Source organism: Lygodium microphyllum, chromosome 8, assembly GCF_053477565.2.
Source record: "Lygodium microphyllum isolate KBCC chromosome 8, Lygodium_microphyllum_v1.1.10, whole genome shotgun sequence".
Taxonomy (NCBI): Eukaryota; Viridiplantae; Streptophyta; class Polypodiopsida; order Schizaeales; family Lygodiaceae; genus Lygodium; species Lygodium microphyllum.
In genome coordinates, this window is record NC_141142.1 from 10,407,564 (window position 1) to 10,434,945 (window position 27,382).

The following is a 27,382-nucleotide window of genomic DNA, read 5'->3' on the forward strand; positions in this document are numbered from 1 at the left end:
CTCACTCTATTGGCACCTAATGAACAACGATCTATAGCTCCTCAGGCAGATATCAATTCGACCAGAATACCTAGAACACCCGGGCCATCGAGTGACGCTTCCATACACCTTGTCGAAGAACCTCTCAAATAAAAATTGTCTATGAATCCTTACATTACTTACAATGAAGAGGGATACCCGATTTTGATGGATTCCCAACCGGTTCCAGTCATGGCTTTGGGCAAGGAACGAGGTCGAGGCTTAGGAGGAAACCCATCACTAGAGCTTGTAACTTGTTGGACATGCTGTCACCTAGGACATATATCATCTAGATGCCCAGAAAAAGAGCAAGAAAATAGAGACAAAGTGGATTTGAGATGTCCAGAATGTGGGGTCACACAGTTGTATGCTAATTGCCCTGGATGGAAAACCTTTACTAGTCTGACAATTTTACCATTGATGCACCTTGGACTCTTTAGCATTGAAATACCCGATGAGGATGCTATACCAATTCCTTTAAATGTCATGACTAGGGCACAAGCAAAACATGCCTGCATTTCAGTGCTTGGGCCTAGCAACTTGGATGCCTCATCCATAGGCAAAAAGAACCAAAAGAAAAGAAAGAAGAGAGCTGAAGCGAAACTAATGCTTAAGACCGACAATGCCACAATGTTAACAAAAGGAGATCTAGCGCTCTCACTGACGCCTTGGGCTGCGTGTAGGGAGTGATCACTCCTCATTGTATTTAGCCTTCTTTTTTGTTCAGTGCAAATCATTCTTCTCTTTTTGCTTTCTTTTCTTCTCTCCTTTTCTGTCCATGCTTGTGATTCTCTTTTGTTTGCGCAGTCTCACATAAGGACATAGCTATGAGTTCATGAGTAAAGAGCTGATACTCCTTTGATCCACTGCTCTAGAAACCCCATCCTTAGCATGGTACCCTCTCCGGTCAACTTTATCATAAGCCTTCTCGAAACATAGAAGCAAGACAATGAGGTCCTATCTCCTTGACCATGCAAGAGCTGTAAACTCCCAAAAGGTGAAATATTGTCCAAGATGTTTTGCTCCCAAACAAACCCAAATTGGGTAGGGTGAATGATGTCTAGACTCTAGCATCAAGGGAGATAGTATGAGGCTGATCACTTTGGCTAGCCTATTTTATTTCATGCTGTCCTCTCTTGGTTGTGAGCTCCATCAGCGTCTCACGGAGATGGAAGAGCTTTAACTATTTTTGGTCTTGTATTTGAGTGCATTACAGTTCTAGATGGTTTAGGATTGTGTTCACACTGGATGAGTATGATTTCCAGCTAGGTACATTGTGATTTTAGGCTGCCCTCACCTGCATTCACACTGCCAAGTTGGCGATCAGGTTTTGCTGCATTAAATGCAGCAGGGGGCCATCTTTTTGGCAGCTGACCAGCATCAGCATTAATGATGGTTGGACAGGTTTACTGCGTGCTCATGCAGCTGGTTGGCCAATTCAGGGGTTGACTGCCTAATTAATGCAGCCCCTACACACTTGGCTGGCCATTCTTCTTTCTCCCTGTTGGCAAGTGCTGCACACTCTATATCCTGTGGATATTCTCCATTATCAGCCTGATCCAGTGCCTTCAGTGATGCCTCAAGCTGCATGTAGGGATCGCTCAGTCCGCTTTGTATTCAGCATTCTATTCAGATCAGTCCAGTTCTTTCCTTCTCTCTTCTACTTTTATACTAGTCTCTCTCTTTGCTTCTCTCTCCATGTTCACGTTATTCTTCCATTGCACATTGTCACATGGTATCATCACCAAAAGAGAGGACTTGAAGGTTCTACAAAGAGGAGACCACACTCTACTTGCTGTTTTGTGCAGATTTGTTGTGAAGATTGGAGATTTTTTTCATTGTGTGGGTCTTCTTCGATGTGTGCAAAGCATATACACTCTGTTTGCAATAGTATAGCTGATTACTCTTCAATTTAGTCAGCTTGTCATCAAAATGCAGCAGTTTATTTTTTTTGTTTTGCAAATACTTTGAATGAGGATGGATTTCTAATTCGATAGATTTGACAACATCAATGAGGAAACCGGCCAATATTTTGAAGACCCACATTCCTGTCAGCCAAAACATCTCGAAGACCATCTTGAACATCAAGATCACAAAGATTGATGCGAAGAAGGCTGAAGATCAGAGCTCGTATCGCTGGAAGATTGTCACTTTGAGAGGTTAAGAAGAATGGAATGACTTTGTTCACCACCAGATGCTCTATATACTCCTAATAGGAATTCTACTAAAGGACCTTGCATGACCATTCTAGCAATCTTGGTGCAAGCACCTGTTCTTCCTACATTGCCCAAGAAGGATTGACTTGATGGCACTGATTAATCCCTTTGGTCTTACAAAGTGGAGTGCATATTGGATACCTTTGATCTCTAGGCCTTTGTGACTACCCCGATACCGTGTTGTGTATGTCAGATGGGAGAGGATCGAGATGCAGCTGAAGTGCAGTAGACAGTGTGAGAGTAAGAGACAGAGTTGAGCACGATACCCAATGCGATAGTACTGAATAGAGTGTAAGCTGAAAGTACAAATGATAACCCTTATACCTTAGAGTTATAAGGGGCTGTTCACACCCGAACACAGTAAGTGCCCGTAAGTGTGCACCACAAGCACATACAAAATAGTACACATAATCTGGGGGAAAAAACCTCTCCTACCGAGAGTAAAAAGTGCCCCAGTGTCCTAGTGATCACCCGCACACTCCCATATGAGCGTAGGCGTAAGTAAGGCGTGTGAGATACCCAACAAACCCCCCTGGAGTGAAGAGTGATCAAGTGTACAAGGATCATCCGCCACCAAAGGGCGTCAAATTCAAAGCATCGCGAAATGCTTCAAATTTGTCTCGTGGAAGAGCTTTGGTGAAGATGTCTGCCACATTGCTGGTGGTAGGACAGTAGACAAGGCTGATATCACCTGCATGTAGCCTCTCTCTGACAAAGTGGTAGTGAATCTCTATGTGTTTCGTGCGAGCATGAAACACAGGGTTCCGTGCCACTGCAATGGCACTCTGACTGTCAGTATATAAAGGAGTAGGCTCCGTAACAGATACATCCAAATCAGCAAGTAAGCGTCTAAGCCATACGCACTCAACTGCAGTAGTGAAGGCTGCCTTGTACTCAGCTTCACATGACGACGTGGCAACAGTGGATTGTTTCTTGCTAAGCCAAGAAATGCATGACGAGCCAAGAAAGAAACAATTGCCACTAGTGGAGTGACGAGTATCAAAATCACCAGCCCAATCAGAGTCACTGTAAGCATGTAACTGCAGTGGTCCCCCCTTGGCATAAAGCAATCCAAGAGCTCTAGTACCCTGCAAGTAACGAAACACACGCTTCACAGCTTGCCAATGCGACATACGAGGCTGATGCATGTACCTGCTCAAAACTGAAACGGCAAACTGTATGTCTGGCCGAGTATGGCATAGATAGATGAGACATCCCACTGCTGGAGCATAAGTATGGATATCAAACAAATCACTGTCATCATGTAATGACAGTTTGAGCCCAGGTTCCATGGGTGTACAAACTGGCTTGCAATCCTGTAAGCCAAACTTCTCAAGAAGTTGCCCAATGTACCTTGACTGACATAATCCAATGCCTCTAGCATCATGTACAAACTGGATGCCCAAGTAATAGTGCAAAATACCCAAGTCAGACATGTCAAAAGTTTGCTGTAAATTATTTTTGAATGCTGAAATCTGATCAGCACGTGTTCCAGTGAGCAAAAGGTCGTCTACATATAGACACAAAATCAGCATGGATCCCCCCTCTTTATGTACATAAAGGGTAGACTCAGATGGGCTGTTTACAAACCCCTGACTAAGCAAGAAGGCATCTATCTTTGCGTACCAAGCTCGTGGAGCTTGTTTCAAACCATATAGAGCTTTTTTCAGCTTGCATACTAAATTTTCTGAGCCTTCAACTGCAAAACCAATGGGCTGCTGTACATACACTTCTTCCTGAAGTTCCCCATGTAAGAATGCAGTCTTTATATCCAGCTGATGCACTTTCCAACCAAAATGTGCAGCCAAGGCAATCATAGACCGAATGGTCGTCATACGGGAGGTAGGAGCAAAGGTCTCCTCATAGTCAATGCCCTTTTTCTGTGCGTAGCCTTTAGCTACCAGCCGTGCCTTGTACTTATCTATGGATCCATCTGCATTCCTTTTCAATTTGTAGACCCATTTCGTACCAATGGCACGCTTGCCAACTGGCAAAGACACCAAATCCCAAGTATGATTCTTATGAATAGAATCCAATTCAGCTTGCATGGCTGCCATCCAATGCACACTATGTCGTGCATCCTCAAAACATTCAGGCTCCTCATTATCATGAGTACATGCTGCCATAACCAACTCCATGGAATGTGCTGAATCATGCAGTCGAGTTTGCCTTCGAGTACGACCAGCCAAGGGTGTTTCCAAATGACTATCTCTCATAGTCTGCGTGTACCATCTAGGCACCTGTCTTGCTTCCTGACTGTGTACAAGTTCCTGCTGAATTTCAGTTTCAGCAATGTGCTGATTTACTGCATGTTCCATAGGAGCAGCTGGCTGAACATTAGGTTCATTTGCTGAAGTACCAGCTGAATCACCAAATGTGATGGGCAGCAGCCCTTCAAAGACATCACGGGCAGCCTGATATGTATCAAAACCAGCCAAGGATAATTCTGATTTTTCATCAAATACAACATCCCTGCTGACAAAAACCTTCTTGGTCACGGGATCATAGAGTCTGTAGCCTTTGCTTTCGCTGCTATATCCCATAAAGATGCATTTTACAGCCTTGTTGTCCAACTTTTTTCGAAGTACCTGTGGAATATGGGCATATGCAAGACACCCAAAAGTACGGAAGTGGCCAACAGAAGGTTTGCGGCTGTGCCAAGCCTCAAAAGGTGTGACGGTTTTCAAGGCCTTGGTAGGGCATCTGTTCAAAATGTGGCAAGCGCACATGACGGCTTCCATCCAAAAACTATGAGGCAAACTCTTTGCCTTCAGCATACATCTGGCCATCTCCATGAGTGACCGATTTTTCCTCTCTGCTACCCCATTCTGCTGTGGAGTATATGCAGTAGTGTACTGATGGATAATGCCCTTCTGCTGCAAATAAGAATTCAGCATAGAGGACATGTATTCCCCCCCTCGGTCCGAACGGAGAGTCTTAATCTTGCAACCAGACTGAGTTTCCACAAGTGCACTGAAAGCCAAAAATGCATCATACACTTCTGACTTCTTTTTCAAACAGTAGACCCAGCACAAACGTGTAAAGTCATCAATAAATGTTACAAAATAGTAACAACCACCCAATGACTGTGTCTGCATGGGCCCACAAACATCCGAATGCACAAGCTGCAATCTGGCTGTTGCTCTAAAAGCAACATCACGGGGAAAAGAGAAACGATGCATTTTCCCCAAAATGCAACCCTCGCATAAATGCTCAGGAGGTCTCTCCAAGAGAGGTAATCCTTCCAACATCTGAGTACGCTGTAATAGCATCAAGCTGCCATAGTTTACATGCCCCAAACGAGCATGCCATAACTCTGCCTCTAACATAGCAGGAGTAAGAGTGGATGTCAAATATGCAGACTGATCTACCGAAAGAGCATCCAACTCATATAACCCATGACACAGAGAACCTATCAAGACCAATGTCATGTGTTCCTTGTCACGGACCATGCAACGGTCATCATCAAAGGTGACCTGCAAACCACAACGTGCCATAGAAGAAATGGAAAGCAGATTCTTCTTAATGCCAGGCACATACAAAGCATCTTGTAGGCGGAGAATAGAGCCATCAATGGCTGTAAGCTGAATCTCCCCAATACCACGAACAGGGTATGATGCATTATTAGCACACTGAACAGACTTCCCAACGGGAGGTGCACCAAGAGAAGCAAACAAATCTCTACGAGATGTGATATGCCGTGAAGCACCACTGTCAAAGAACCAAGTGTCAGCATCTTCTGTAGAGCTAAATGCTCTATCAGCCCAAGAGACATCATAACTGCAAGTGTAAAAACAATAGTCCCTGTCTGCAACAAAGGACGCGGACTCACTAGCAGTGGAAGGAGCTGCAGAAACAGACATCCCTGACTCCTTCTTCTTCTCTTTGGCGATGCGCTTCCTGCACTCAGTGATGTAGTGGCCAGGCTTCTTGCAGTAATGGCATTTTCCTTTCTTGGCTTGCGTGCCCCCCTGTTTCTGACTTGTCTGTGAAGTGTTACTACTACCAGAACTCTGCGAAGCATTTTTCCCTTGGCTGTTTTTACCCTTCTGCCTTGACATAAAAGCCTGCTCAGAGGCTATACCATCCACACCACTGTTCCGTCTAGTTTGCTCCTCCTCTAGAAGCAAACTGACAAGCTGAATGAAAGTGATGGGCTCTTTCGAAATCCTCATAGTGAGGTTCAAGGCAGTATGAAAAGCCAAGTAAGAGGGAGCCAGTGAATTCAATGTCGTAGAAATCAGCTGCGCATCTGAGTAGTACTCATCCACATTCATGAGTTGCTCCCGCAAGTCCTGAATTTTGTTGAGATGATCCTGCATAGAATCACCCTCATTCATCTTTAGAGTCTCTAGCTCTTTCTTCAAGAAAGAGATGCGAGTCTCATTCTTTCCTGCAAACATCTGCTCCAATATCAACCAAGCTTCTTGTGAAGAAGCTGCTGAACGAATATGAGGAATGATAGAACGCTGAACTGCCAATGCAATCAGCGACATAGCCTGTGCATCCCGTGTATCCCAAGTTTTCTGAGCTGCAGTTCTTGGGGGAAGTGGCTGAGCGGGGTGAGGTGGAGGGGGCTGAGGTTGCCCTCTTGCACGTCCTCCTGGAGGAGGAGTAGCGGGAGCCACAACTCCCGGTCGTGCTTCCTCTCCACTGACATAATCCCACAAATTTTTTGCCACTAATACATTCTTCATCATAAAAGACCAAAGGGAATAATTGTTCCCATCCAATCGGTCTTCCTTGGACACATAGGTGAATACATCTCCTCCCTGATTTGCCATTATTTCCCAAAAGGCAATTGAGCAATGTCAATGCAGTACGGGCTGGAAATCTGCAAATTTCCAGAAATTGCAGCAAACACAAGTCTGCAATTAATGTGCAAAGGGTACTCTGTCAAAAAAAAACTGTCACTGATGCACGCTTCCCAAGGTGCAATTAGTGCTCAGCAGCACTAAAACATCAAAAGCCCCAAAATTTTCTGCCCAAAATTTCTGTCACAAATGTCTGTTACAAAAGCCCCAAAATGTGCATTCAATGTGTCACAGACAGACACAGCACGTTTCCCAATGTGCAAACAGTGCAGTGCAACACTGTTATGAATAAATCCCCAAAATTTTGCCAAAATCTCTGTCAAAAACAGTCGGTCTGTGACTGTATCAGCAGTTTAAATGCATCTGTCCTCCAAATACACAAAAGCCCCAAAATTTTCTGACCATTCAGTCAGAAATTTGCATGAAATTTACTTTTCCAGTAAATCTGTGCCAACTGCGTGTGAACCGCTGCTTCCAGAATTTTATTCTGGGCTGGAATGACAATAATTTTGAAAATTTTACCTGGGCGTGCAGAGCAGACTTGCGTGTGGTCAAAACGGTGGTCTGGCGGGCGTCGTTTGACGAAGTGGGCAGGACGTTGACTGGCGGGCCAACGTAGAAGGCAGCGACGTGGACAGGGCAGGCGACGTGGACAGGGCAGGCGACGGGCTGCTGACGTGGAGTTTAAAAACGGCGACAGGCGGGCTGTTGTCAGACTTGCGGGCTGCACGTGACGTTGACGGGCGGGCGCAGGTCAGTCGCGTGTGACGGGTGGACTGACGGTGGTCTGACGGACACGCTGGGCAGGTGGCGCTGGGGGCGTCTGCAACCAGCGCGCTGGGCAGAGAAGGCTGCGCCTGGACTGAAGACGTCTGCAGATTTGGACGACTGTTGACGGGCAGGACTGAGCTGCAAGTGACGTGGCTGCTGACGAAGGTACAGGCTGCACGTGCTGTACCAGACAGGTACTGACGAGCTGTCAGTGCTGACGCAAGTCCTCGGGAACCGAACAGAGCTGCTGACCAGCTCTGATACCAAATGTCAGATGGGAGAGGATCGAGATGCAGCTGAAGTGCAGTAGACAGTGTGAGAGTGAGAGACAGAGTTGAGCACGATACCCAATGCGATAGTACTGAATAGAGTGTAAGCTGAAAGTACAAATGATAACCCTTATACCTTAGAGTTATAAGGGGCTGTTCACACCCGAACACAGTAAGTGCCCGTAAGTGTGCACCACAAGCACATACAAAATAGTACACATAATCTGGGGGAAAAAACCTCTTCTACCGAGAGTAAAAAGTGCCCCAGTGTCCTAGTGATCACCCGCACACTCCCATATGAGCGTAGGCGTAAGTAAGGCGTGTGAGATACCCAACAGTGTGGAGGATCCATGTATTGGTTTTGCTATTGACCGGGTGGCTCTTTGGGATCGGTTCAACTCTCAAGCCTAATCTTTCCTCTTCATGAGCTTGCTGGATTCAGTTCTTGTACATGTTTGTAGAATCTAGATTGGAGCACAAGTTTGGACAAAGTTGTCTTCTCTCTATTAGATCAAGATCTTTGCCCACATACCATAGAGAGGAAACTCCAAATGTTATCTGTTCATGATTCTCCTTCCATGAAGGATCACAACAACAAGGTGGAGGAGTTACATGATGAACTCGCATTTCTTGGTCGGATGATATCATTTGAGGATATGGCTATGATTCTGAGTACTCATCTTTTATCTCCAAAGGGCGATGTTACCTACACTAGCTGAAACTGGTTTATGACTCACATAAAGTGGTAGTTCCTTCAATTAATACCTAGTCTTTTCACATACACACACAAACAGAGACCTTACTCCCTCACTCAACACCAGATTGGCCCCAAAGTCTGGCACCCCTTTCAGTATTTCTTTATCAATTAAAAGATGGAAAGTTTAAAAAATGAAATGTTCCAAAGTACAAAAGCTATGAACAGTTGGCTTTCATCTTTTCTGAACAAATTTCAGCTGCATAAGGACAATACAACATATTCAGAACAACATCCCAAGTAGGAAAACATTTTCTGTGAGCATAACTCAATAATTCAAGTGCAGAATTGCAATCTGCAGAACTCTGTATTTACTGTTTTTACTGTCCAGCATATCCAGAACAACATCCCAAGTAGCAAAACACTTTCTGTGAGCATAACTCAAAAATTCACGTGCAGAATTGTAGTCTGTAGAACTCTGTATTTACTATTTTTACTGTTTCTTGACCTGTTCTCAGCCTTATTCCATTCCAGATCTGTTTCATACTAGTTTGACTACAAACCCTTTGACCCTGGCATCATTCCAATAGTAAAATAGTCCTACAAACAACATTAAATCAGAGCTGAAAACCCTATTCCCGTATGTCGTGGTCATCACTTTCTTTAGTTCCTGCATTGGAGAAGCAATCAGCTGCTCGTGAACTTGGACAGTGAGGCTCTTGCCTCAGCAGAAGTGCAAAGAAAACATAGAGCTGTACATTTGATGGAATTAGCCCATCATGCAGAGCATTTCCTCTGAGAATAAAGAGAGAGTTCTCTAGAGGGAGCAAGCTCTACCTCCGTACATGAGTCAGAGATAAAGAAGTACTCTCCATAGCTGATGTACTTGCAACAATCTGCCCTTAGTCCTTTAAAACTTTACCCTTAGATCTGCCCCTCCTGCCTATAACGTTTTTTTTAATGCTCTCTCTCTCTCTCTCTCTTTTGGGAATTTGTGCCCAATTTGTGACACATGGTATACATGTAACAATTTTCCCGTTTAAACCTTCTGGTAATTATCCATGATCGGTGCAAAATTTGACCTTGTCACAAATCAGAGAATTAATCATTGTGCAAAAATGAAGATAATGACGCGAACAGATTCTGGGGTCCAAAAATAGTAACTGTCTAAATTTTAGGGATGGTGACCCTTGGATTCCTCAAGTTGTTCTGAGCAACTTTTATCATTGCAATCACATCAAAAAGTGTAATGTGGCTTAGTTACGGTGGCTTTTGTTCCGTGAGCATTCTCACATGTGTATCTTCTGTCTTGGCTAAGCTTATTGTCTTGCACCATCTCTAGTGGCTAAGCACGTAGTCCCAAACCACTGGCATTGTATTCCTCAGCGCCCATTCAATCCGGTTCCAAGGCTCAGACAAACCATTAGTCCAATTTGCTCCAATGGCTGCCTCTTCTGGCCATGCAAAGATCCCAACTAAATCCAAGAGAACTTTGGGGGTAAAAAAAAAACAACTAAAGAAAAGAAAAATAAAATATTTGTATAAGTATCATGATGACATGTATTTTTGAAACCTCACTTAACATGTGGATTAATTTTTAATCACATGATTAAGTAAATGTTGCACATGTGAGGAGCAACTGGGGTTAGAGTAAATTAACAAGCCCAAGACTTGAGGAAATCAGGAGATGTCAAAGGCAAAAGTTGCTATAAGTTATCCTGTACATGTACTTGGTGGTATCTTGTGCCAGTTGTTGGCCTAGGTCATTCATTTGGCCATAAGTGTCAGTTGGTGACACTAGAGAAGTGGCATTAATGATACCTAATGCCGATTTGATGGTCAGAGATGGCGTCGAGACACTCATGAATGGAAGTTGCCCAGCCAATTTAATTATTGGCCAGTCAGATTATTTTTCAGGGCATTGAAATAATTATTAGATTAATTTTCAGTATTTAAAGATTAAAAATTAATATTTAATTATGGATAATGCTAGAAAAACCATTTGGGAAGGCTACTACTTGTGAAAAAAGCCCATGCAAGACTGAAAAACGTCTTTAGAGGCTGGAGAGGCATTTTTAGTGAATTCAGCTTACAAGAGAGAGAGAGGAGATGTTGCTGGTCTGATTTGCAGCCATTGGAGGATCTTTTGAGGCAGCCAAGGGCAAGAGAAGACCTATCAACAGCAAATGACAGCATCTACAGATTGTTGAGACAAGGCAGCAGCAGTAAATGATTGATTTTCTTTAGTTCTTTGCATCTACAAGTTGTTGTGGCAGGGCAACAGCTGCATTTGATTGATTTTCAGTCATTCTTTGCAACAAAACTCTGAATTTTCTCTCTCTACAGCTTTCTCTCTCATCTTCCAACCATTTCATTGTCTTGATCCGAAGATCTTAGCATTTGAACCCTTGGAGGCTGAGAAATTGCAAATTTCTTTGCTGTAAACCATAATTTACAGTAAAAATTAGGGTTTAGTAGCAACCTCGGGAAGCATCCCTGAAATTGGAAGCTCCAAGACTTGGATTTTTCAGGGTTGAAGGTGAATTTCAGCTAAATTTAGGTGGAGGACTGGCCAGCCATTGAATTTGGGGAATTTCCATCGTGCATGAAGTGGGTGAAGGCCAAGGGAAGTTGGAATATCGAAAGGGACTGGGAGAATCCCATTGTAAATCAACTTATTCTTCAATTAAGTTAAATAAATACCAAAATGAGTGCCAGTTTTTGGGGCCAACAGGGTATCCAATGTCCAAGATCAGTAGGTAAATTTGTATTTTCAGATTTGCATTTATTGTTTGTTGCTGTAATTAAGTTGTAATCAGGGATTTACCACCCATACACTTGTAGAGTTTGGGACACTATTCTTTGGAAGGAGCTTGCTTTGCTTGTTTTGGAACAAGATGTATGACACAAGGACATTGGAACTGGTGGATCCAACACTTTACAAGTCTAGGAGGGAGCAACAAGGACAAGAAGGCTAAGAACAAGGAGTAGGGAAACATGAAGGTTGACAAGAAAGGGAAGTCTAAACTCGCACATTGTGGGAAAAGCACTCACCCTATTGAGAAGTGCTAGCGAAAGTATCCCCACCTTAAGCCTAGTGTCAAGGATGCAAAGACTACATCAACCATGACTACCAAGTCTATCTTTGTCCATCTATTCGAGGTCAAGAACACCGCACTTGCTTCTTCCTCATCGGAGAAGCCATGGCTTGTGGGATAGCAGTGCTTGATCCCACATGACCTACCATTAGGATTGGCCTTAGGACCTTCATTCCAAAGGGTGTACCATCACCATTGGCTACAACTCTTCCATTCTAGTTCGAGGAGTGGGGGAGACTAGACACTTCACTACATGTTTTGGATTGAGAGTCATCTCATGGAGCAAAAAGAAGCAGCCTATCGGGGCATTATCTTCTACGGAGGCTGAGCATTGTGCCCTCTTCTCTCCTGCTCAGGAGGCAATTTGGCTCTCTTGAATGTTGGCGGAGATTTTGTTTCCATAGATAAGAACCATAGAGCTATGCATCGATAATCAGAGTACCCTAGCTTTGGTATAGAACACCGTTTTTCATGCCTAGACGAAACACATAGAGTGTCACTACCATTATTTACGGGAGTGGATTGTGGATTTTGAGCTAGTAGTGGTCTAATATCCCATGGGATAATGCAGTAGATCTCTTCACGAAGCCTTTGTCTCAAGCTTCCATGCTTCACCATATGAGGTTGTTGGGTCTTCAAACGCTCCCTGGACCTAAGAGGGGATGCTAGCTTGTTTCATTTCATGCTATCATTTCCTCATTGTGAGCTCCGTTTGAGTTTGACTCAAGCAGAGGAGCTCTAACTGTTTTCATCCTTGTATTTGAGTACTTACAGTTTTAGACTGTCTAGGAGTGTGTTCACATTGGTGGCATTATTTCCAGCTAGGCGCATAACGATTTTACATGTTTTGCCCACTTGCATTCACACTGCCAAGTTGGTGATCAGGTTTTCCTTCATTAAATGCAGCAGGCGGCCATCTTTTTGGCAGCCAACCAGGGGTGCGTGCCCATGCAGCAGGTTGGCCATTTTAGGGGCTGACTGCCTATTTAAGGCAGCTCCCTACACTTGTCGGTCATTCTTCTTTCTCCCCCTTTTGAGGTGCTGTACAGTCTGATATTCTCCATCATCAGCATGATCACTACAGTGCCCTCACTTATGCTTCAGGGTGCAGGCAGGGGCTGATCAGTCCACTTTGTATATAGCATTCTATTCAGATTAGGGTGGTTCTTTCCTTCTCTTTCCTGCATTTATACTAGTCTCTCTTTTCCCTTCTCTCTCCATGTTAGTGTTCTTCCTTTATTGCACAATCTCACAAGGATTTTATATGCTGTCCCAAGCAAAGTGATTGGTCTCCACTGGGTGATTTCCAATCTGACTCTTCATTTTGGGATGAGGTGAATCGATCCCTCAAACATCCTCTCTAGCATATTGAAAGTGCTACTAAAATGGAAGTGCATGGTAGTTGGTGGAGGCTAGATGAAACAAATCTCCATGCTCTAAAAATAGCAACAAATTTGACCTCAAAACTCCTCGCTAAGTTTTTGGCCCTTATATCCTAAGGATTGAGTGAATGTTGGATGTGCCATGGTCCTCCATGTGTAGGTGTAATAGACTGAAGCAACTCCAGGAGAAGTTTCTTCCAAGACTTCTTGCTTGGAAGGAGAACCCTAACAATGAATTTAGCCAGTAAGGCTCTCAATTGGCTGTTTAGGTCTAATAACATTCCAAGCCACCTTTGCTCTAGCCGGGCTTCCATCTCCTCCTTACCAAATTCTTGATGGGGTGCTTCACTTGGCCAGCACATGACTTGGAGAATGCCTAACAAGAAGCAATTTACCACATAGTTGTGAGAAGAACCTAGTTGGTTATCACCACTCTCCTTGCTAATAAGAGCTTCAGTGACTTCCAATAAAGGAGTTTTATTCTGATGCTCAAAAGAAGAGGTGCCAACTTCTTCTCTGAAGTAATGTCAATCCCCACATGGCATCCAAGTTGTCTTTGTGTGGTCTCATGGGGGACACAAGTGAAGTCCTCATGTGGTCACCATTCGGGCTGCCTATTATCACATACCCAAAGTCCATAAGAGTTGTGCCAATTAATTAAGGCGCCCACTGCTCTATACAATATCTCCACAGCTGCTACAAAGGCCCTAAAGTTACAGTCATCCCCATCTCCGTGTTTGCAAATTCCACATCAAGGAGCTCCTTGAGCTTAGGGATGGGTAACCGGATGCCTTTGATACCAATGGATCTGTCTATCAAGAAAGAGCTCATGGACTTTGCTACAAATAGAAACAAGAAGGGGGCTAGTGGACAAGCCCTCCTCGTTGATCTTTGGATGCTTAATCTCTCTCCTTGGCTTGGACATCAAAGCTTTGCTGTGTGCTGATGAATAAAGAGCTGCAACTCCCTTCACTCATTGCTCTAGGAATCCCATCCTCAGCATGGTGTCCTCATAAAACTCCCAATCGACATGGTGATATGCCTTCTTAAAGTCAAGGAGGAGCAAAATCAGGTCAACCTGGTTCTGGAACAAGCAAGAGCAATGGGCTTCCAAAAGGTGAAGATATTATCCAAGATGCTACGCTCTTGGACTAGGCTGACTTCATCTGTATCTTTGGGCTGCACCACCTCCATTTAAGGGGCTGTTTGCTAACTAGGGTCATGGAATCTCTAGCTCTTGGGTGGCTAGAGGAGCATTTGCAAGGCGGAAGGAGGCTAAGTTGGTGGCATAAGTGTTGGTGATTTGAGGTCTTTGACTACTTTGTATCATCCCTCCAGTTGTCTTTGTTGCTTTGGACTGTTGTGCCCTTGTTTCTGTCCATCATCTGTGTGCTGTTGCTGTTGTTGTTACTCTCTCCTCCTTTAATTGGCACTGCATCATCTCTAGCAGCGGGCCTCACACCTCTTAAGGTTGTGGTGTGCTGCCTCCCTTATCCCTGAAGGAGCAATGCTTATTTCATGTCTTGATGTATTGTGCTATGATCATCATGCAAGCAAAGGACCGGGCAAGGAGTCTTGTATATGAGACCTGCTGTATAAGGAATCCCTCATGGATGGAGGGGATGACAATCTAGGGTAGGGCATGTAGAGTCTTTGTAGGCACAATAACTTTGATATATTGGTATCAACATGGGCCCCTTGGGTCTGCATTAGCAAAAGCCCTGACTCTCTGTATGACATGGCTGAAGGTGCTACCAATCTCGGACAGGAATGAAGTGCTTATTCGGGGCCAGGAAAGGAGCGGTGCCATCCTCAAGTAACAAGTAGTCTCAACCCTTATCTCATCTATCAAAGTATGCAATTGAGGACCTGACATTGAGCTGACTGGTGATGAGAATTGTCTCCATTTACTGGAGTGAGCTAAATCCTAAACTGAAGCCCTTTTCTAGGGGTGCCATTTGAATGATGTGGCTTGGGGTGCAAGTGATAGCCCCATGGATGGAGTCCTTTAGAATGCAAACGGGTGGGCGATCTCCAACCATTTTGGAGGTTAGAGAGGAGCCTCAAGGGGCACTACTCAATCTCTAAGGAAAAGCTCTATGTGCAGAGTGAAGCAGATCAGCAGAAAGGCCGTAGATCTGTGGGCGGCTAGACTGGAGCCCCTTGGTGGTGGTGGTGAACTGGCTGCAATCTCGTAAGACTTGCTAGTTTCATGTGTCTGTGGTGCTGATGCTTCTTGATTGTCTGGTACCGAGTGCTGCTGTGGTGATTCCTGTCCATGGGAGAAGACTGTGCAGGAAAAGAGGAGATGGAAGCGGCTTGGGCAAGGAACTGGACAAAGGCTGTTGCCAGGTACAGTAGAGGAGGTTGAAGATGCTTGCGTATATAAATTGGAGGTTGCGTGGGGGGTGAGGAAATGTAAGGGAAGAGAAGGGTGGCTTGGATGGAAGGAAGCACTTCCACGGCAAGAGATGGGGGTGTAGGCTGAGAGGGCTGGAGTGGAGACAACCAGACACAATAGCAGACAGGTGGGTGGCTGGCAGAAAAAAGGGAGGACAGGAGTGTGGAGTGGGCACTGTGAAGAAGGCAGTGTTGCTGTGCAAGAGAAGGCAGGTGGGTGGTGGTGCTGTACAGGAAAGCAGGGAAAGAAGTGGCCATATTCAGGGGAGGCAGCGAGGGAAGGCAGCAGAACAGGGTGGTGGTGGCAGGCAGGGCAACAGGAGCAGGCTGCACAGTAGGTTGGCAGGGGCAAGCAAGGTGACAGCAAGGGCAGGCAGCACATCAGGTGGTGGGGGCAAGCAGGGTGGAGGAAGCAGGTGGCACAACAGGTTGGTGGGGGTTGGTGCCAAGGTGGGTGCTGGTGGCAATCTCCACCAACCTCCAGCTTTTGCCCAGTGATACTCACTGTGTCTTAGACATACAATTCTTATTTCTTTTCCAATTCAATCCTGCTTTCACGACTGTGTTTTGGCAACCCATTTTATGGTGGTTTTGTGCAAATTCTTACTGGTATTGCGAGTGCCCCCTGCTATAGCTTGCTTCCTAAATAAGATGGACCCCAAGAAATTATAGCCTTTTACATGGGGGCTTTCAGATTCCTGTTCTTTGCCATTCTTTTCTCTTGAAGGCTTGCGTGGCATCAACATAGTGTGCATGAAAGGCATCCATTGCACTACGTATTGTGCCAGTTTTCCATGCTATGATGTTTTCTTCCCTGCAGCCTTATGTTCAACCTCTTGCTTGAATGCCTCCTGCATGGGGAAGGCTTTCTACTCTACATGGACCATCTCTGTAGTTATATCAACAAAGAAGCTGAGTGTACTTTATATCTAAGCATTGGAAAGTTCTATGTAGTCAAAATGTGCATCTTAGTCTGCTTGTCTGCCTTTGTGATATATTTATGATTTTTTAATTTTTTTGGTATAGTTCTCTGAAAAGAAGGAACAGATGCCTTTGAATCTGCCTAGTGCCACTCAGTCATATTGGACAAAGGCTCTCTCCCTCATTTACAAAATAGTGGGGTTCATGTCTGCATGACCACCTCCTTTAGGCCTGCCTGGTGGATTTGGATGTTCTCATTATAGAAACTCTCTCATGCCACTCAGTCAGATTACGAAGGCCATCTCTCTCATTTACACAACAGTGAGGGTGATTGTTGGGTATTTGACTCACGCCTCACTTACTCCTACGCTCATATGGGAGTGTCGGTGATCAGTAGGACACTGGGGCACTTTTACTCTCGGTAGGAGAGGTTTTTTCCCCCAGACTTAGTCTTATTGTCGTATGTGCTTATGTGCTTATGTTACACACTTATGGGCACTTAGTGTGTGTCGGGTGTGAACACCCCCTACAACCTTAAGGTTTAAGGGTTGTACTTTGTACTTTCTCATTACACTCTTACAGTCTATTCTCTTGGGTGTCGTGCTTCACTCTGTCTCTCACTCTCACACTGTCTACTGAATCTCAGCTGCACCTCGATCCTTCCATCTCACATTTGGTATCAGAACAGTCTGCAGTCTACAGACTGAAGCTCCCACTGTCTGCAGCCCCTGCCAGTTCTCAGATCTGCTCCAGCCTTCAGTTCCAGCCGATAGCGCAGCTCGTCTGCCTACTTCTGCTTGTCAGGCAAGACCTGTAGCTCGTCTGCTCACCAGCACCGCCATCTCAGCCAAGTGCCACTCTCTGCCCTGCGCCTGCACAGCGTGCAGCTTCTCACGCCAGCGCGCAGCTCCAGATTACAGCGCGCATCTCTCCAGCTGCAGGCGCAGACGTCTCCAGCGCAACTTGTGGCACGCCGCCTGCCTATGACATGTAAGTGGTCAGCATGGTCAATCGACAGCGCCCGCCTGTCAGTTTGCCGCCAGTTGTAGACGTCACGACACACGTCCTGTCCGCCCGACTGCCCCGTCAGACTGTGACCCGCCGTCGTGTCATCGTCTGCCCAGTCCACGTCAGCCACGGCCACCCATTTTCCTGCGCCGTTTGTCTGAAGCGACGCCAGCGCCATTACGCCTGTCCAGCACGTCAGCCTGCAGTCCACGTAAGGTACATTTTTTTTAACAAAAAAATTTATTTTTAGTCCAGAACACAGTTCTGCAAGAGGAGGTTCATACGCGGCAGGCACAACACAGGATATAGGTGTGCGATAAATTTGATGCAAATTTCTGGACTGGATCATAAGAAATTTTGGGGCTTTTGTGTATTTTGAGGACAGTTGCATATGAACTGCTGATACACTCACAAAAAGACTGTTTTGACAGACATTTTGGCAAATTTTTTTTGGGGATTTTGATATAACAATGTTACTGAGCACTGTTTGCACCTTGGAAAGCGTGCATTAAAAGACAGTTTTTGACAGAGTACGCCCTTGCACATTAATTGCAGAAGTGTGTTTGCTGCAATTTCTGGAAATTTGCAGATTTCCAGTCCATACTGCTTTGACATTGCTCATTTTGTCTTTGGAAATTTGTCATCATGGCAAATCAGGGAGGTGATGTCTTTACGTATGTATCCAAGGAAGACAGATTGGACGGAAATAATTATTCGCTATGGTCATTCATGATGAAGAATGTATTAGTGGCCAAAAATTTATGGGATTATGTCAGTGGAGAGGAAACTCGACCGGGAGTTGTAGCTCCCGTTACTCCTCCTCCCCATGGCACACGTGGACAACGGGACCTTAGCCCGCTCCACCTCAGCCACTTCCTCCAAGAACTGCAGCTCAAAAAGCTTGGGATACACGTGATGCACAGGCTTTGTCACTGATTGCTTTGGCAGTTCAGCGGTCCATCATCCCTTACATTCGTTTAGCATCTTCTTCATGAGATGCATGGTTAACTTTGGAGCATATGTTTGCAGGAAAGAATGAGACTCGGATCTCTTTCTTGAAGAAAGAGTTGGAAACTTTGAAGATGCATGAGGGTGATTCTATGCAGGATCACTTAAATAAGATTCAGGACTTGAGGGAGCAGCTCATGAATGTAGATGAGTATTTTTCAGATGTACAGTTGATATCCACCATCTTGAATTCCTTACCTCCTTCGTACTTGTCTTTTCATACTGCATTGAACCTCACCATGAGGATTGCTGAGCACCCACTCACTTTTATTCAGCTGGTTAGTTTGCTTCTAGAGGAGGAGCAAACAAGAAAAAATAGTGGTGTGGATGCTATAGTCTCTGAGGAGGCTTTTGTGGCAAGACAGAAAGGCAAAAACAGCAAGGTGAAAAATGCTCCACAGAGTTCTGGCACTTCTGGCACATCGCAGAATCAAATACAAGGGGGGACGCAAGCAAAAAAAGGAAAATGTCACTATTGTAAGAAGCCCGGCCACTATATCACTGAGTGCAGGAAGCGTATTGCCAAAGAGAAGAAGGAGTCAGGAATGTCTGTTTCTACTACTTCCACTGCTAGTGAGTCCGCGTCCTTTGTTGTGGACAGGGACTATTGTTTTTACACTTGCAGTTATGACATCTCTTGGGCCGATAAAGCACTTAGCTCTACAGAGGATGCTGACACTTGGTTCTTTGACAGTGGTGCTTCTAGGCATATTACATCTCGCAGAGATTTGTTTGCTTCAGTTAGTGCACCTCCCGTTGGGAAATCGGTATAGTGTGCCAATAATGCATCATACCCTGTTCGTGGTATTGGGGAGATTCAGCTCACAGCCATTGATGGCTCTATTCTCCGCCTGCAGGATGCTTTGTTTGTGCCTGGAATCAAGAAGAATTTGCTTTCTATTTCTTCTTTGGCACGTTGTGGTTTGCAGGTCGCATTTGATGATGACCGTCGCATGGTTAGAGATAAAGAACGCATGACTTTGGTCTTGACAGGATCTTTGTGTCATGGTTTATATGAGTTGGATGCTCTTTCAGTAGATCAGTCGGTATATTTGACATCCACTCTTACTCCTGCTATGATACAGGTGGAGTTATGGCATGCTCGTTTGGGGCATGTAAACTTTGGCAGCTTGATGCTTTTGCAGCGTACTCAGATGCTGGATGGCTTACCTCTCTTGGAGAGACCTCCTTGAGCACTTATGCGAGGGATGCATTTTAGGGAAAATACATCGTTTCTCATTTCCTCGTGATGTTGCTTTCAGAGCAACAACCAGATTGCAGTTGGTGCATTCAGATGTTTGTGGGCCTATGCAAACCATGTCATTGGGTGGTTGTTATTATTTTGTGACATTCATTGATGACTTTACACGTTTTTGTTGGGTCTACTGTTTGAAAAAGAAGTCAGAAGTGTATGATGCATTTTTGGCTTTCAGTGCACTTGTTAAAAATCAATCTGGATGCAAGATTAAGACTCTCCATTCGGACCGAGGGGGGGAATACATGTCCTCTATGCTGAATTCCTTTTTGTAGCAGAAGGGCATAGTCCATCAGTATACTACTGCCTATACTCCATAGCAGAATGGGTTAGCAGAGAGGAAGAATCGGTCACTCATGGAGATGGCCAGATGTATGCTGAAGGCAAAAAGCTTGCCTTATAGTTTTTGAATGGAAGCAGTCATGTGTGCTTGCCATATTTTGAATAGATGCCCTAGCAAAGCCTTGAAGACCATCACACCTTTTGAGGCTTGGAACAGCCGTAAACCTTCTGTTGGTCACTTTCGTACCTTTGGGTGTCTTGCCTATGCCCATATTCCACAGGTACTTAGAAAAAAGTTGGATAACAAGGCTGTTAAGTGCATTTTTATGGGATATAGCAATGAAAGCAAAGGCTACAGACTATGATCCCGTTACAAAGAAGGTTTTTGTCAGCAGGGATGTTGTTTTTGATGAAAAATCAAAATTATCCTTGGCTGGTTTGGACACATATCAGGCTGCCCTTGATGTTTTTGAAGGGCTGCTGCCCATTACTTTTGGTGATTCAGCTGGAGCTTCAGAAAATGAACCTAATGTTCAGCCAGTTGCTCCTATGGAAAGTGCAGAAATTCAGCCATTGGCTGATCGGAATATTCAGCATCATGCTGAAACTGAAATTCAGCAAGAGCTTGTACACAGTCAGGATGCTAGACAGCTACCTAGATGGTATTTGCAGACTATGCAAGATAGTCCTTTGGATGCATCCATGGCTGGTCGTACTAGAAGGCAAACTCGTTTGCATGATTCAGCACATACCATGGAGTTTATTATGGCAGCAAGTACCTTTGATAATGAAGAGCCTGAATGTTATGAGGATGCACAACATAGTGTGCATTGGATGGTAGCTATGCAAGCTGAATTAGATTCTATTACTAAGAATCAAACTTGGGATTTGGTGTCTTTGCCATTTGGGAAGAAAGCCATTGGAACAAAATGGGTCTACAAACTGAAAAGGAAAGCAGATGGATCCATTGATAAATACAAAGCACGGCTTGTAGCTAAAGGCTACGCACAGAAAAAGGGCATTGATTACGAGGAGACATTTGCTCCTACTTCCCGTATGACGACCATCAAGTCTATGATTGCTTTTGCTGCACATTATGGTTGGACAGTGCATCAGCTAGATATCAAGACTGCATTTTTACATGGGGAACTTCAGGAGGAAGTTTATGTACAGCAGCCCATTGGTTTTGTAGTTGAAGGCTCAGAACATTTAGTATGCAAGCTCAAAAAGGCACTATATGGTTTGAAACAAGCTCCTAGAGCTTGGTATGCAAAAATAGATGCTTTCTTGCTTGGTCAGGGGTTTCTAAACAGCTCATCTGAGTCTATCCTTTACGTATGTAAAGAAGGGGGATCTATGCTGATTATGTCTCTATGTTGATGACCTTTTGCTCACTGGAACACATGCTGATCAGATTTTAGCATTCAAACAAAATTTGCAGCAAACTTTTGACATGTCTGACTTGGGAGTTTTGCATTACTACTTGGGCATCCAGTTCATACATGATGCTCGAGGTATTGGGCTATCACAGTCAAGGTATATTGCGCAGCTTCTTGAGAAGTTTGGCTTACAGGATTGCAAGCCAGTTTGTACCCCCATGGAACCTGGATTGAAACTGTCATTACATGATGACAATGATTTGTTTGATATACATGCATATGCTCCTGCAGTTGGATGTCTTATCTATCTATGCAACACTAGGCCGGACATACAGTTTGCAGTTTCAGCTTTGAGCAGGTATATGCATTAGCCACGTATGTCACATTGGCAAGCTGTGAAGCATGTTTTTCGCTACTTACAGGGTACTCGATCTCTTGGGTTGCTTTATGCCAAGGGGGGACCACTGTAGTTACATGCTTACAGTGATTCTGATTGGGCTGGTGATTATGATACACGTCACTCCACTAGTGGCTTGGCTCTTCTTGCATTTCTTGGCTTAGCAAGAAACAATCCACTGTTACCACATCGTCATGTGAAGCTGAATACAAGGCAGCTTTCACTACCACAGTTAAATGCGTATGGCTTAGACGCTTGCTAGCTGATTTGGATGTATTTGTTACGGAGCCTACTTCTTTGTTCACTGACAGTCAGAGTGCCATTGCAGTGGCACGGAACCCAGTGTTTCATGCTCGCACGAAACACATTGAGATCCATTATCACTTTGTCAGAGAGAGGCTACATGCAGGTGATATCAGCCTTGTCGATTGTCCTACCACCAGTAATGTGGCAGGCATCTTCACCAAAGCTCTTCCTCGTGACAAATTTGAAGCATTTCGCGATGCTTTAAATTTGATATCCTTTGGTGGCGGATGATCCTTGTACTCTTGATCACTCTTCACTCCAGGGGGGTTTGTTGGGTATTTGACTCACGCCTTACTTATGCCTACGCTCATATGGGAGTGTCGGTGATCAGTAGGACACTGGGGCACTTTTTACTCTCGGTAGGAGAGGTTTTTCCCCCAGACTTATAGTCTTATTGTCGTATGTGCTTATGTGCTTATGTTACACACTTATGGGCACTTCGTGTGTGTCGGGTGTGAACACCCCCTACAACCCTAAGGTTTAAGGGTTGTACTTTGTACTTTCTCATTACACTCTTACAGTTTATTCTCTTGGGTGTCGTGCTTCACTCTGTCTCTCACTCTCACACTGTCTACTGAATCTCAGCTGCACCTCGATCCTTCCATCTCACAGTGATGTCTGCATGAGAACCTCCTGTAGGCCTAGATGGTTTATTAGGTGACTCCATTTTCTGAGGAGGCAGCTGGCTTCTGTAGAAAGCCCTCAAATTCTGGATGTGTCAGGTTTGTTTCATTGAGTGGATCCATGGTATGGCACGGTTTCAATCTTGCCGTTCTGGATGTTTTGACAATCATTCTTAGCTTTCTAGGATTTGGAAGGAATACCCTTTAATACCTTTCCAAACCAGCTGGTCTTTGCAGTACATGATGCTGATTTAAGAACGTTGTCATGTTCGTCCCTCTGTTAAGCACATTGTCTTAGTTTCAGATTCTTTCGTCTTCCTGTCCAGCCAATACAGCTTGATTTCCCCTTCAGACTTTTGGAAAAACTTCCAGATATCTGGAGTTGCTCCCAGTGCATTGAGATCCTAATACATTTCTTTGATCGGGTATGCTACTAGGCATTGTGGGATATATGGATACTCACAATCATACCATCTTTGGACATTTACAACCTCAACAGAGATTATTACAGCAGTCTTTGTCTGGCTGTCCTCCTCTTCATGAGATGGAGCAGTCTGTTGTGTTTGCACTGAACATGACCCCTCTTGTACATCGATATTATTTGTTCACATGATATCACAAAACAGATGTAATAAAAAACTTTCAAGTATATTTAGAAAGTAGATGATCAGGTGGCACTAATTGATCAGGACATGTGGGAATAGCATCTGATACTGAGAAATATCTGGCTACCGGGAATTATCTGATGTGGCTAGACAGGTCACTGTTGACCTAAGACTCTTTTGCTCCTATTATGGAAGATCCTCAAATTCCTGTAGTCTCATTGGGATTGCTGCATTTTCAATCTGTGCAAATGGAACAATAGCCTAGCTTAACTAGCTTCTTCTGTACTGCAGAGAAATAGAAAGATCGCCTGGAAAGACCTTTCTTCTGAGGAGGTTTATGGTTTGCTGGGGGTGTATGTTCTCCTTGGTGGCGTAGATTGGAAAAGGGGCTCTAGCTTCAGTGAGTTCTTTTTGTATTCTGGTTGCTGCAAATAAGAGTACTAAAAAGCCAGCTGGACAACCCAAGAAAACAATGCCAGTAAAAGAATAGGATTCAGAATTAAAGGTCTTTTTCATGAGTAGGCTCAGGAATTTCTCCAGAATTGACTACATGATTGAGGATTGAAAATGCAAGAATAATGACCCAAACTGTGTCCTTTATAGCTCGAGGCAAAGTGTGTACAGCAGGTGACGCTTCATTAAATTGGGACTGTTCCAAGTTCTATGTGAAGGGCTTGTGAAGTTTTAGCTCAGTGCTCCTTTTTGAAATAAAGTGCTTGAGGGAGCTGGTCAATTCTCTTGAGTATTGATAAGCCAATGAGTAGGGCAGTTTGTGTCAGGGCCACCTCACTTGAAGTTTTGCATAGCATTTAGCTTGCTTGTCACCTCCAAAGAGAGTGACTGCAAATTTCCATAAAGCCATGTAAGCATTGATGCAAACAATCCTTCAAAAAAGGCAGGAAGAATCCATTTTGGCTAAATATTTTGCTCGGAGTGTCATGCTCTATTCACTTGTCTCATTTTCCAGCTTTAGCACTGTGTTCCAGTGAGTTCAGGTTGTGTGTGAAGAACATCTTGTGGAAGCCTAGATTTCCAAGTCTGATTGCCTTGCTGCCTCCTAATTAGGTGTAACTGATTGGCAAGTTTGATTGGTTTTCTGCCCTTTGTTGAGCATATATTGGGTTCTGTAGACTTGTAATGTGAAGAAAGAAGGCTGTGTGTGGAAGGTTTGATCACATGTTTGGTTTAGAAGACACAACAATTTCAAACGTTACAGGGAACTAGCGATCCATATGTAACATTACGTGTGGGTGAAGCTGTTGTACGAAGCAAAACCATCTGGGCGTAAGTCACAAGATCTGGTTTACTTGCATATAAAACTCTGATAGATGTTTTAATATTTATTTCTTAAGAAGAGATCATGTTTTACCAGGTTAAAAGTGTTTTATTTGGATTAGCACTTAGTTCGAAAAGGGCAAGAATTACCTTTTGTTGAACTTGCAGGTGGAGATCGGCAATGCTTTTTGTATTGGAATTCCATTTTTTGTTTTATTTTCTCATCTGTAGTTCCTGCCCCATCTTGTGTAACCTTGCTCTGAACCTTTGTGTTTGATTCTTTATTTCAAGTTGTCCAGTATAGCACATGCCTGCATACTTCTTCTTGGAATTTTAACCGTGTGGTCTCTTTGATGATCCATACATGTTCCTCCTCTAAACATTGGCCTTTGCATCTTTGTCCAGTGCTTGGCACTTGTGGGAGTGGCATTTTCACGAGCTCTCCTTCTGTTTTGTCTGTAGTAGAACTTTTCGTCCTTAGTGGGGGTCTTGTACCGCCCTTCTGATGCAGTGCCTCCTGTGGTTGGCCCGATTGGTTGTGTGTCAAGTTCGGTCTCATGTCCACTGGTTTCTTTATTAGTAGTCTCTGCCATCTTGTAGTCTAGGAGGGCCACTCAGTGTGCTTGCATTGGTACCTTGCATAGCCCCATGTTGACCTTGCAGACACTCCTAAACGACTGCCAATACCTCTGCAGCTTCCAGGGCAGCCAGAGTCTCCCTGTGCAGAGATGTGATCCTGCAGGACAGTGGCTGTCTCTCTGTGCAGAGACGTGACCCTGCAGGGCAGCTCCTTCGTGTTGCACTCATGCTAGTTCTGTCACAGCTCATGCCAGACACGTCAGCTCCCATCACTCACATGTGACACGTCAGTTCACGCCAGTGTTCCGTCTGCCACACTTCCGTCTTTGCCTTCGCTCCCACCAGTGTCCTGTAACCTCACGCCAGTCTCATGCAAGTGTCCAGTCAGTGTCCCGCACTTCACCTCACACCAACATCACGCCAACGTTGCGCCAACATCCTAGCGTTGGGTAGTCACCTCATGCCAGCGTCAAACAGTCACCTCGCGCCAGCGTCCCAGCGTCACCTTACCCATAGAACGAAATAAAAAAAGAAAGAAAGATATATTAACGTCTACATAAGGCCAATGTGGCCTATGAGACAAAATCGAGAGTACATCCATGTCTAATGTCATCTCATCAGTAAGGTAAATATAACATTACAAATAAGTGGGTGGCCTATGAAACAATACTGAAAATAACTATATGATGGGACTATACTAGGGTTGGGGTTGAACCATGTGTAGTGTTGTTCCATCAATAGAAAAGAAAAGGAAAGGAAAGGAGAACCAGATCTGATAGAACCATGTACAAAAGTGTGGTGGAGACTATGGGCTGTGGCTGATCTCAAGAGTTGCACATGATTTCAGCAATGACGGGGTCTCTAGCTGCTTCAGTGATATGCCTAGTGGTGAGTCTTCGGTGTCTCGTGATAATGGCTCTAATCCGACTGTGGTGTGGCCTCCTTGGACGTGGTCTTGGTAGACGGGGTCATCGTGCTCGACGAAGGGAAATAGCTCTATCCAATGTGACTCCACGGTGTGGCTTGTAAGGTGTCTAGCAGGGTGGCTTTGTCTCTGCTAGGCTGGGGGGGGGGGGGGGGAGAGAGAGAGAGAGAGAGAGAGAGAGAGAGAGATAGAGAGAGGGAGAGAGAAGAATTGATGGCGGACAATAGCACGCCCTGTCCCTGAGCTGCCTGCGGAAGCCTCGTCCCTGAGCTGCTTGTGGACGTCGTCACTCCTTGCCTGCAGATGCCTACCTGCAAGCGGACGCCCACCTGAGGATGGGATGAGCAATGCGGATGACTGTGAGTACACACAGAGCCCCGTTTTTTTTGCCCTGTTCGCCTCTTGCCATCCCATCTTCTGCCTTGCCCGTCCGTCTTTTGCCTTGCTCGCGACTCTCATGGGTGACCTATTTCCTGTCTTCTGCCTTGCCTTTCCGTTTTCTGCCCTGCTCGTGACCATCATCTTTGACCTGTTCTGACATTTCTTGGCGCCCTGCTCTGCGTCTGATTGCATGGGTTTGACAACCTGCTCTAATCCCGGGTAAGATAGACAGAGAGAGAGAGAGATTGTAAAGGTCTGTACAAATAGAACAACAGAGGATAGATTGGCGCTGAGGTCCTGAGGTTCAACGACATACAGAAGGAGACAGATTCAATTCTGCTCTGAGACAGACAGCTAGGGTTGGAATTATCTGCGTAATAGGCATAAACTTCAGAAATGGCAAATTTGCAGGAATCTTATGTTATTGATATGGCCTTTCTAGACCAATATATTGGAAATGGGGACGATAAAGGCTTGGCGGAATTAGATGGTGATTCGTTAGCTGGAGATTCTGGGCAGTTAATGTAAGGGGATGAGATGGGTAAACGTTGCAAGATGTCGGTCGAAGAACCGAGTTGTGTGCCCTGAATTTGCCTTCGCAAAATGTTGATGTTCCGTGTTCTCAGACTAATGAGTCTTTTCAGTTTAAGTTGGCCACTGCCAATCATCTGATGTCAGAATATGCTCAAGCAAATGAGGGTTAAGCGAATTCTTTACCAGAAGGGGAACATATGGTCGCAGTTATGGGTGCGGATCTGGTTCACCAGCAGATTGTT

General features: G+C 44.7%; 1 protein-coding gene across 3 annotated transcripts in view; it reads left to right on the top strand.

Moving 5' to 3' along the window:
- LOC148031961 (putative triglyceride lipase) overlaps window positions 1–27,382 on the top strand; it is a 248,498-nt gene that overhangs the window by 59,562 nt on the left and 161,554 nt on the right. For 2 of the 3 annotated variants that reach the window (XM_087682557.1, XM_087682556.1), the window contains exon 4: window positions 24,663–24,730. The exons of the other annotated variant lie outside the window; for it this stretch is intronic. In XM_087682557.1, the coding sequence (XP_087538683.1) occupies window positions 24,663–24,730 (68 nt within the window). The remainder of the gene's footprint in view (window positions 1–24,662; window positions 24,731–27,382) is intronic. 3 annotated transcript variants of the gene reach the window in all.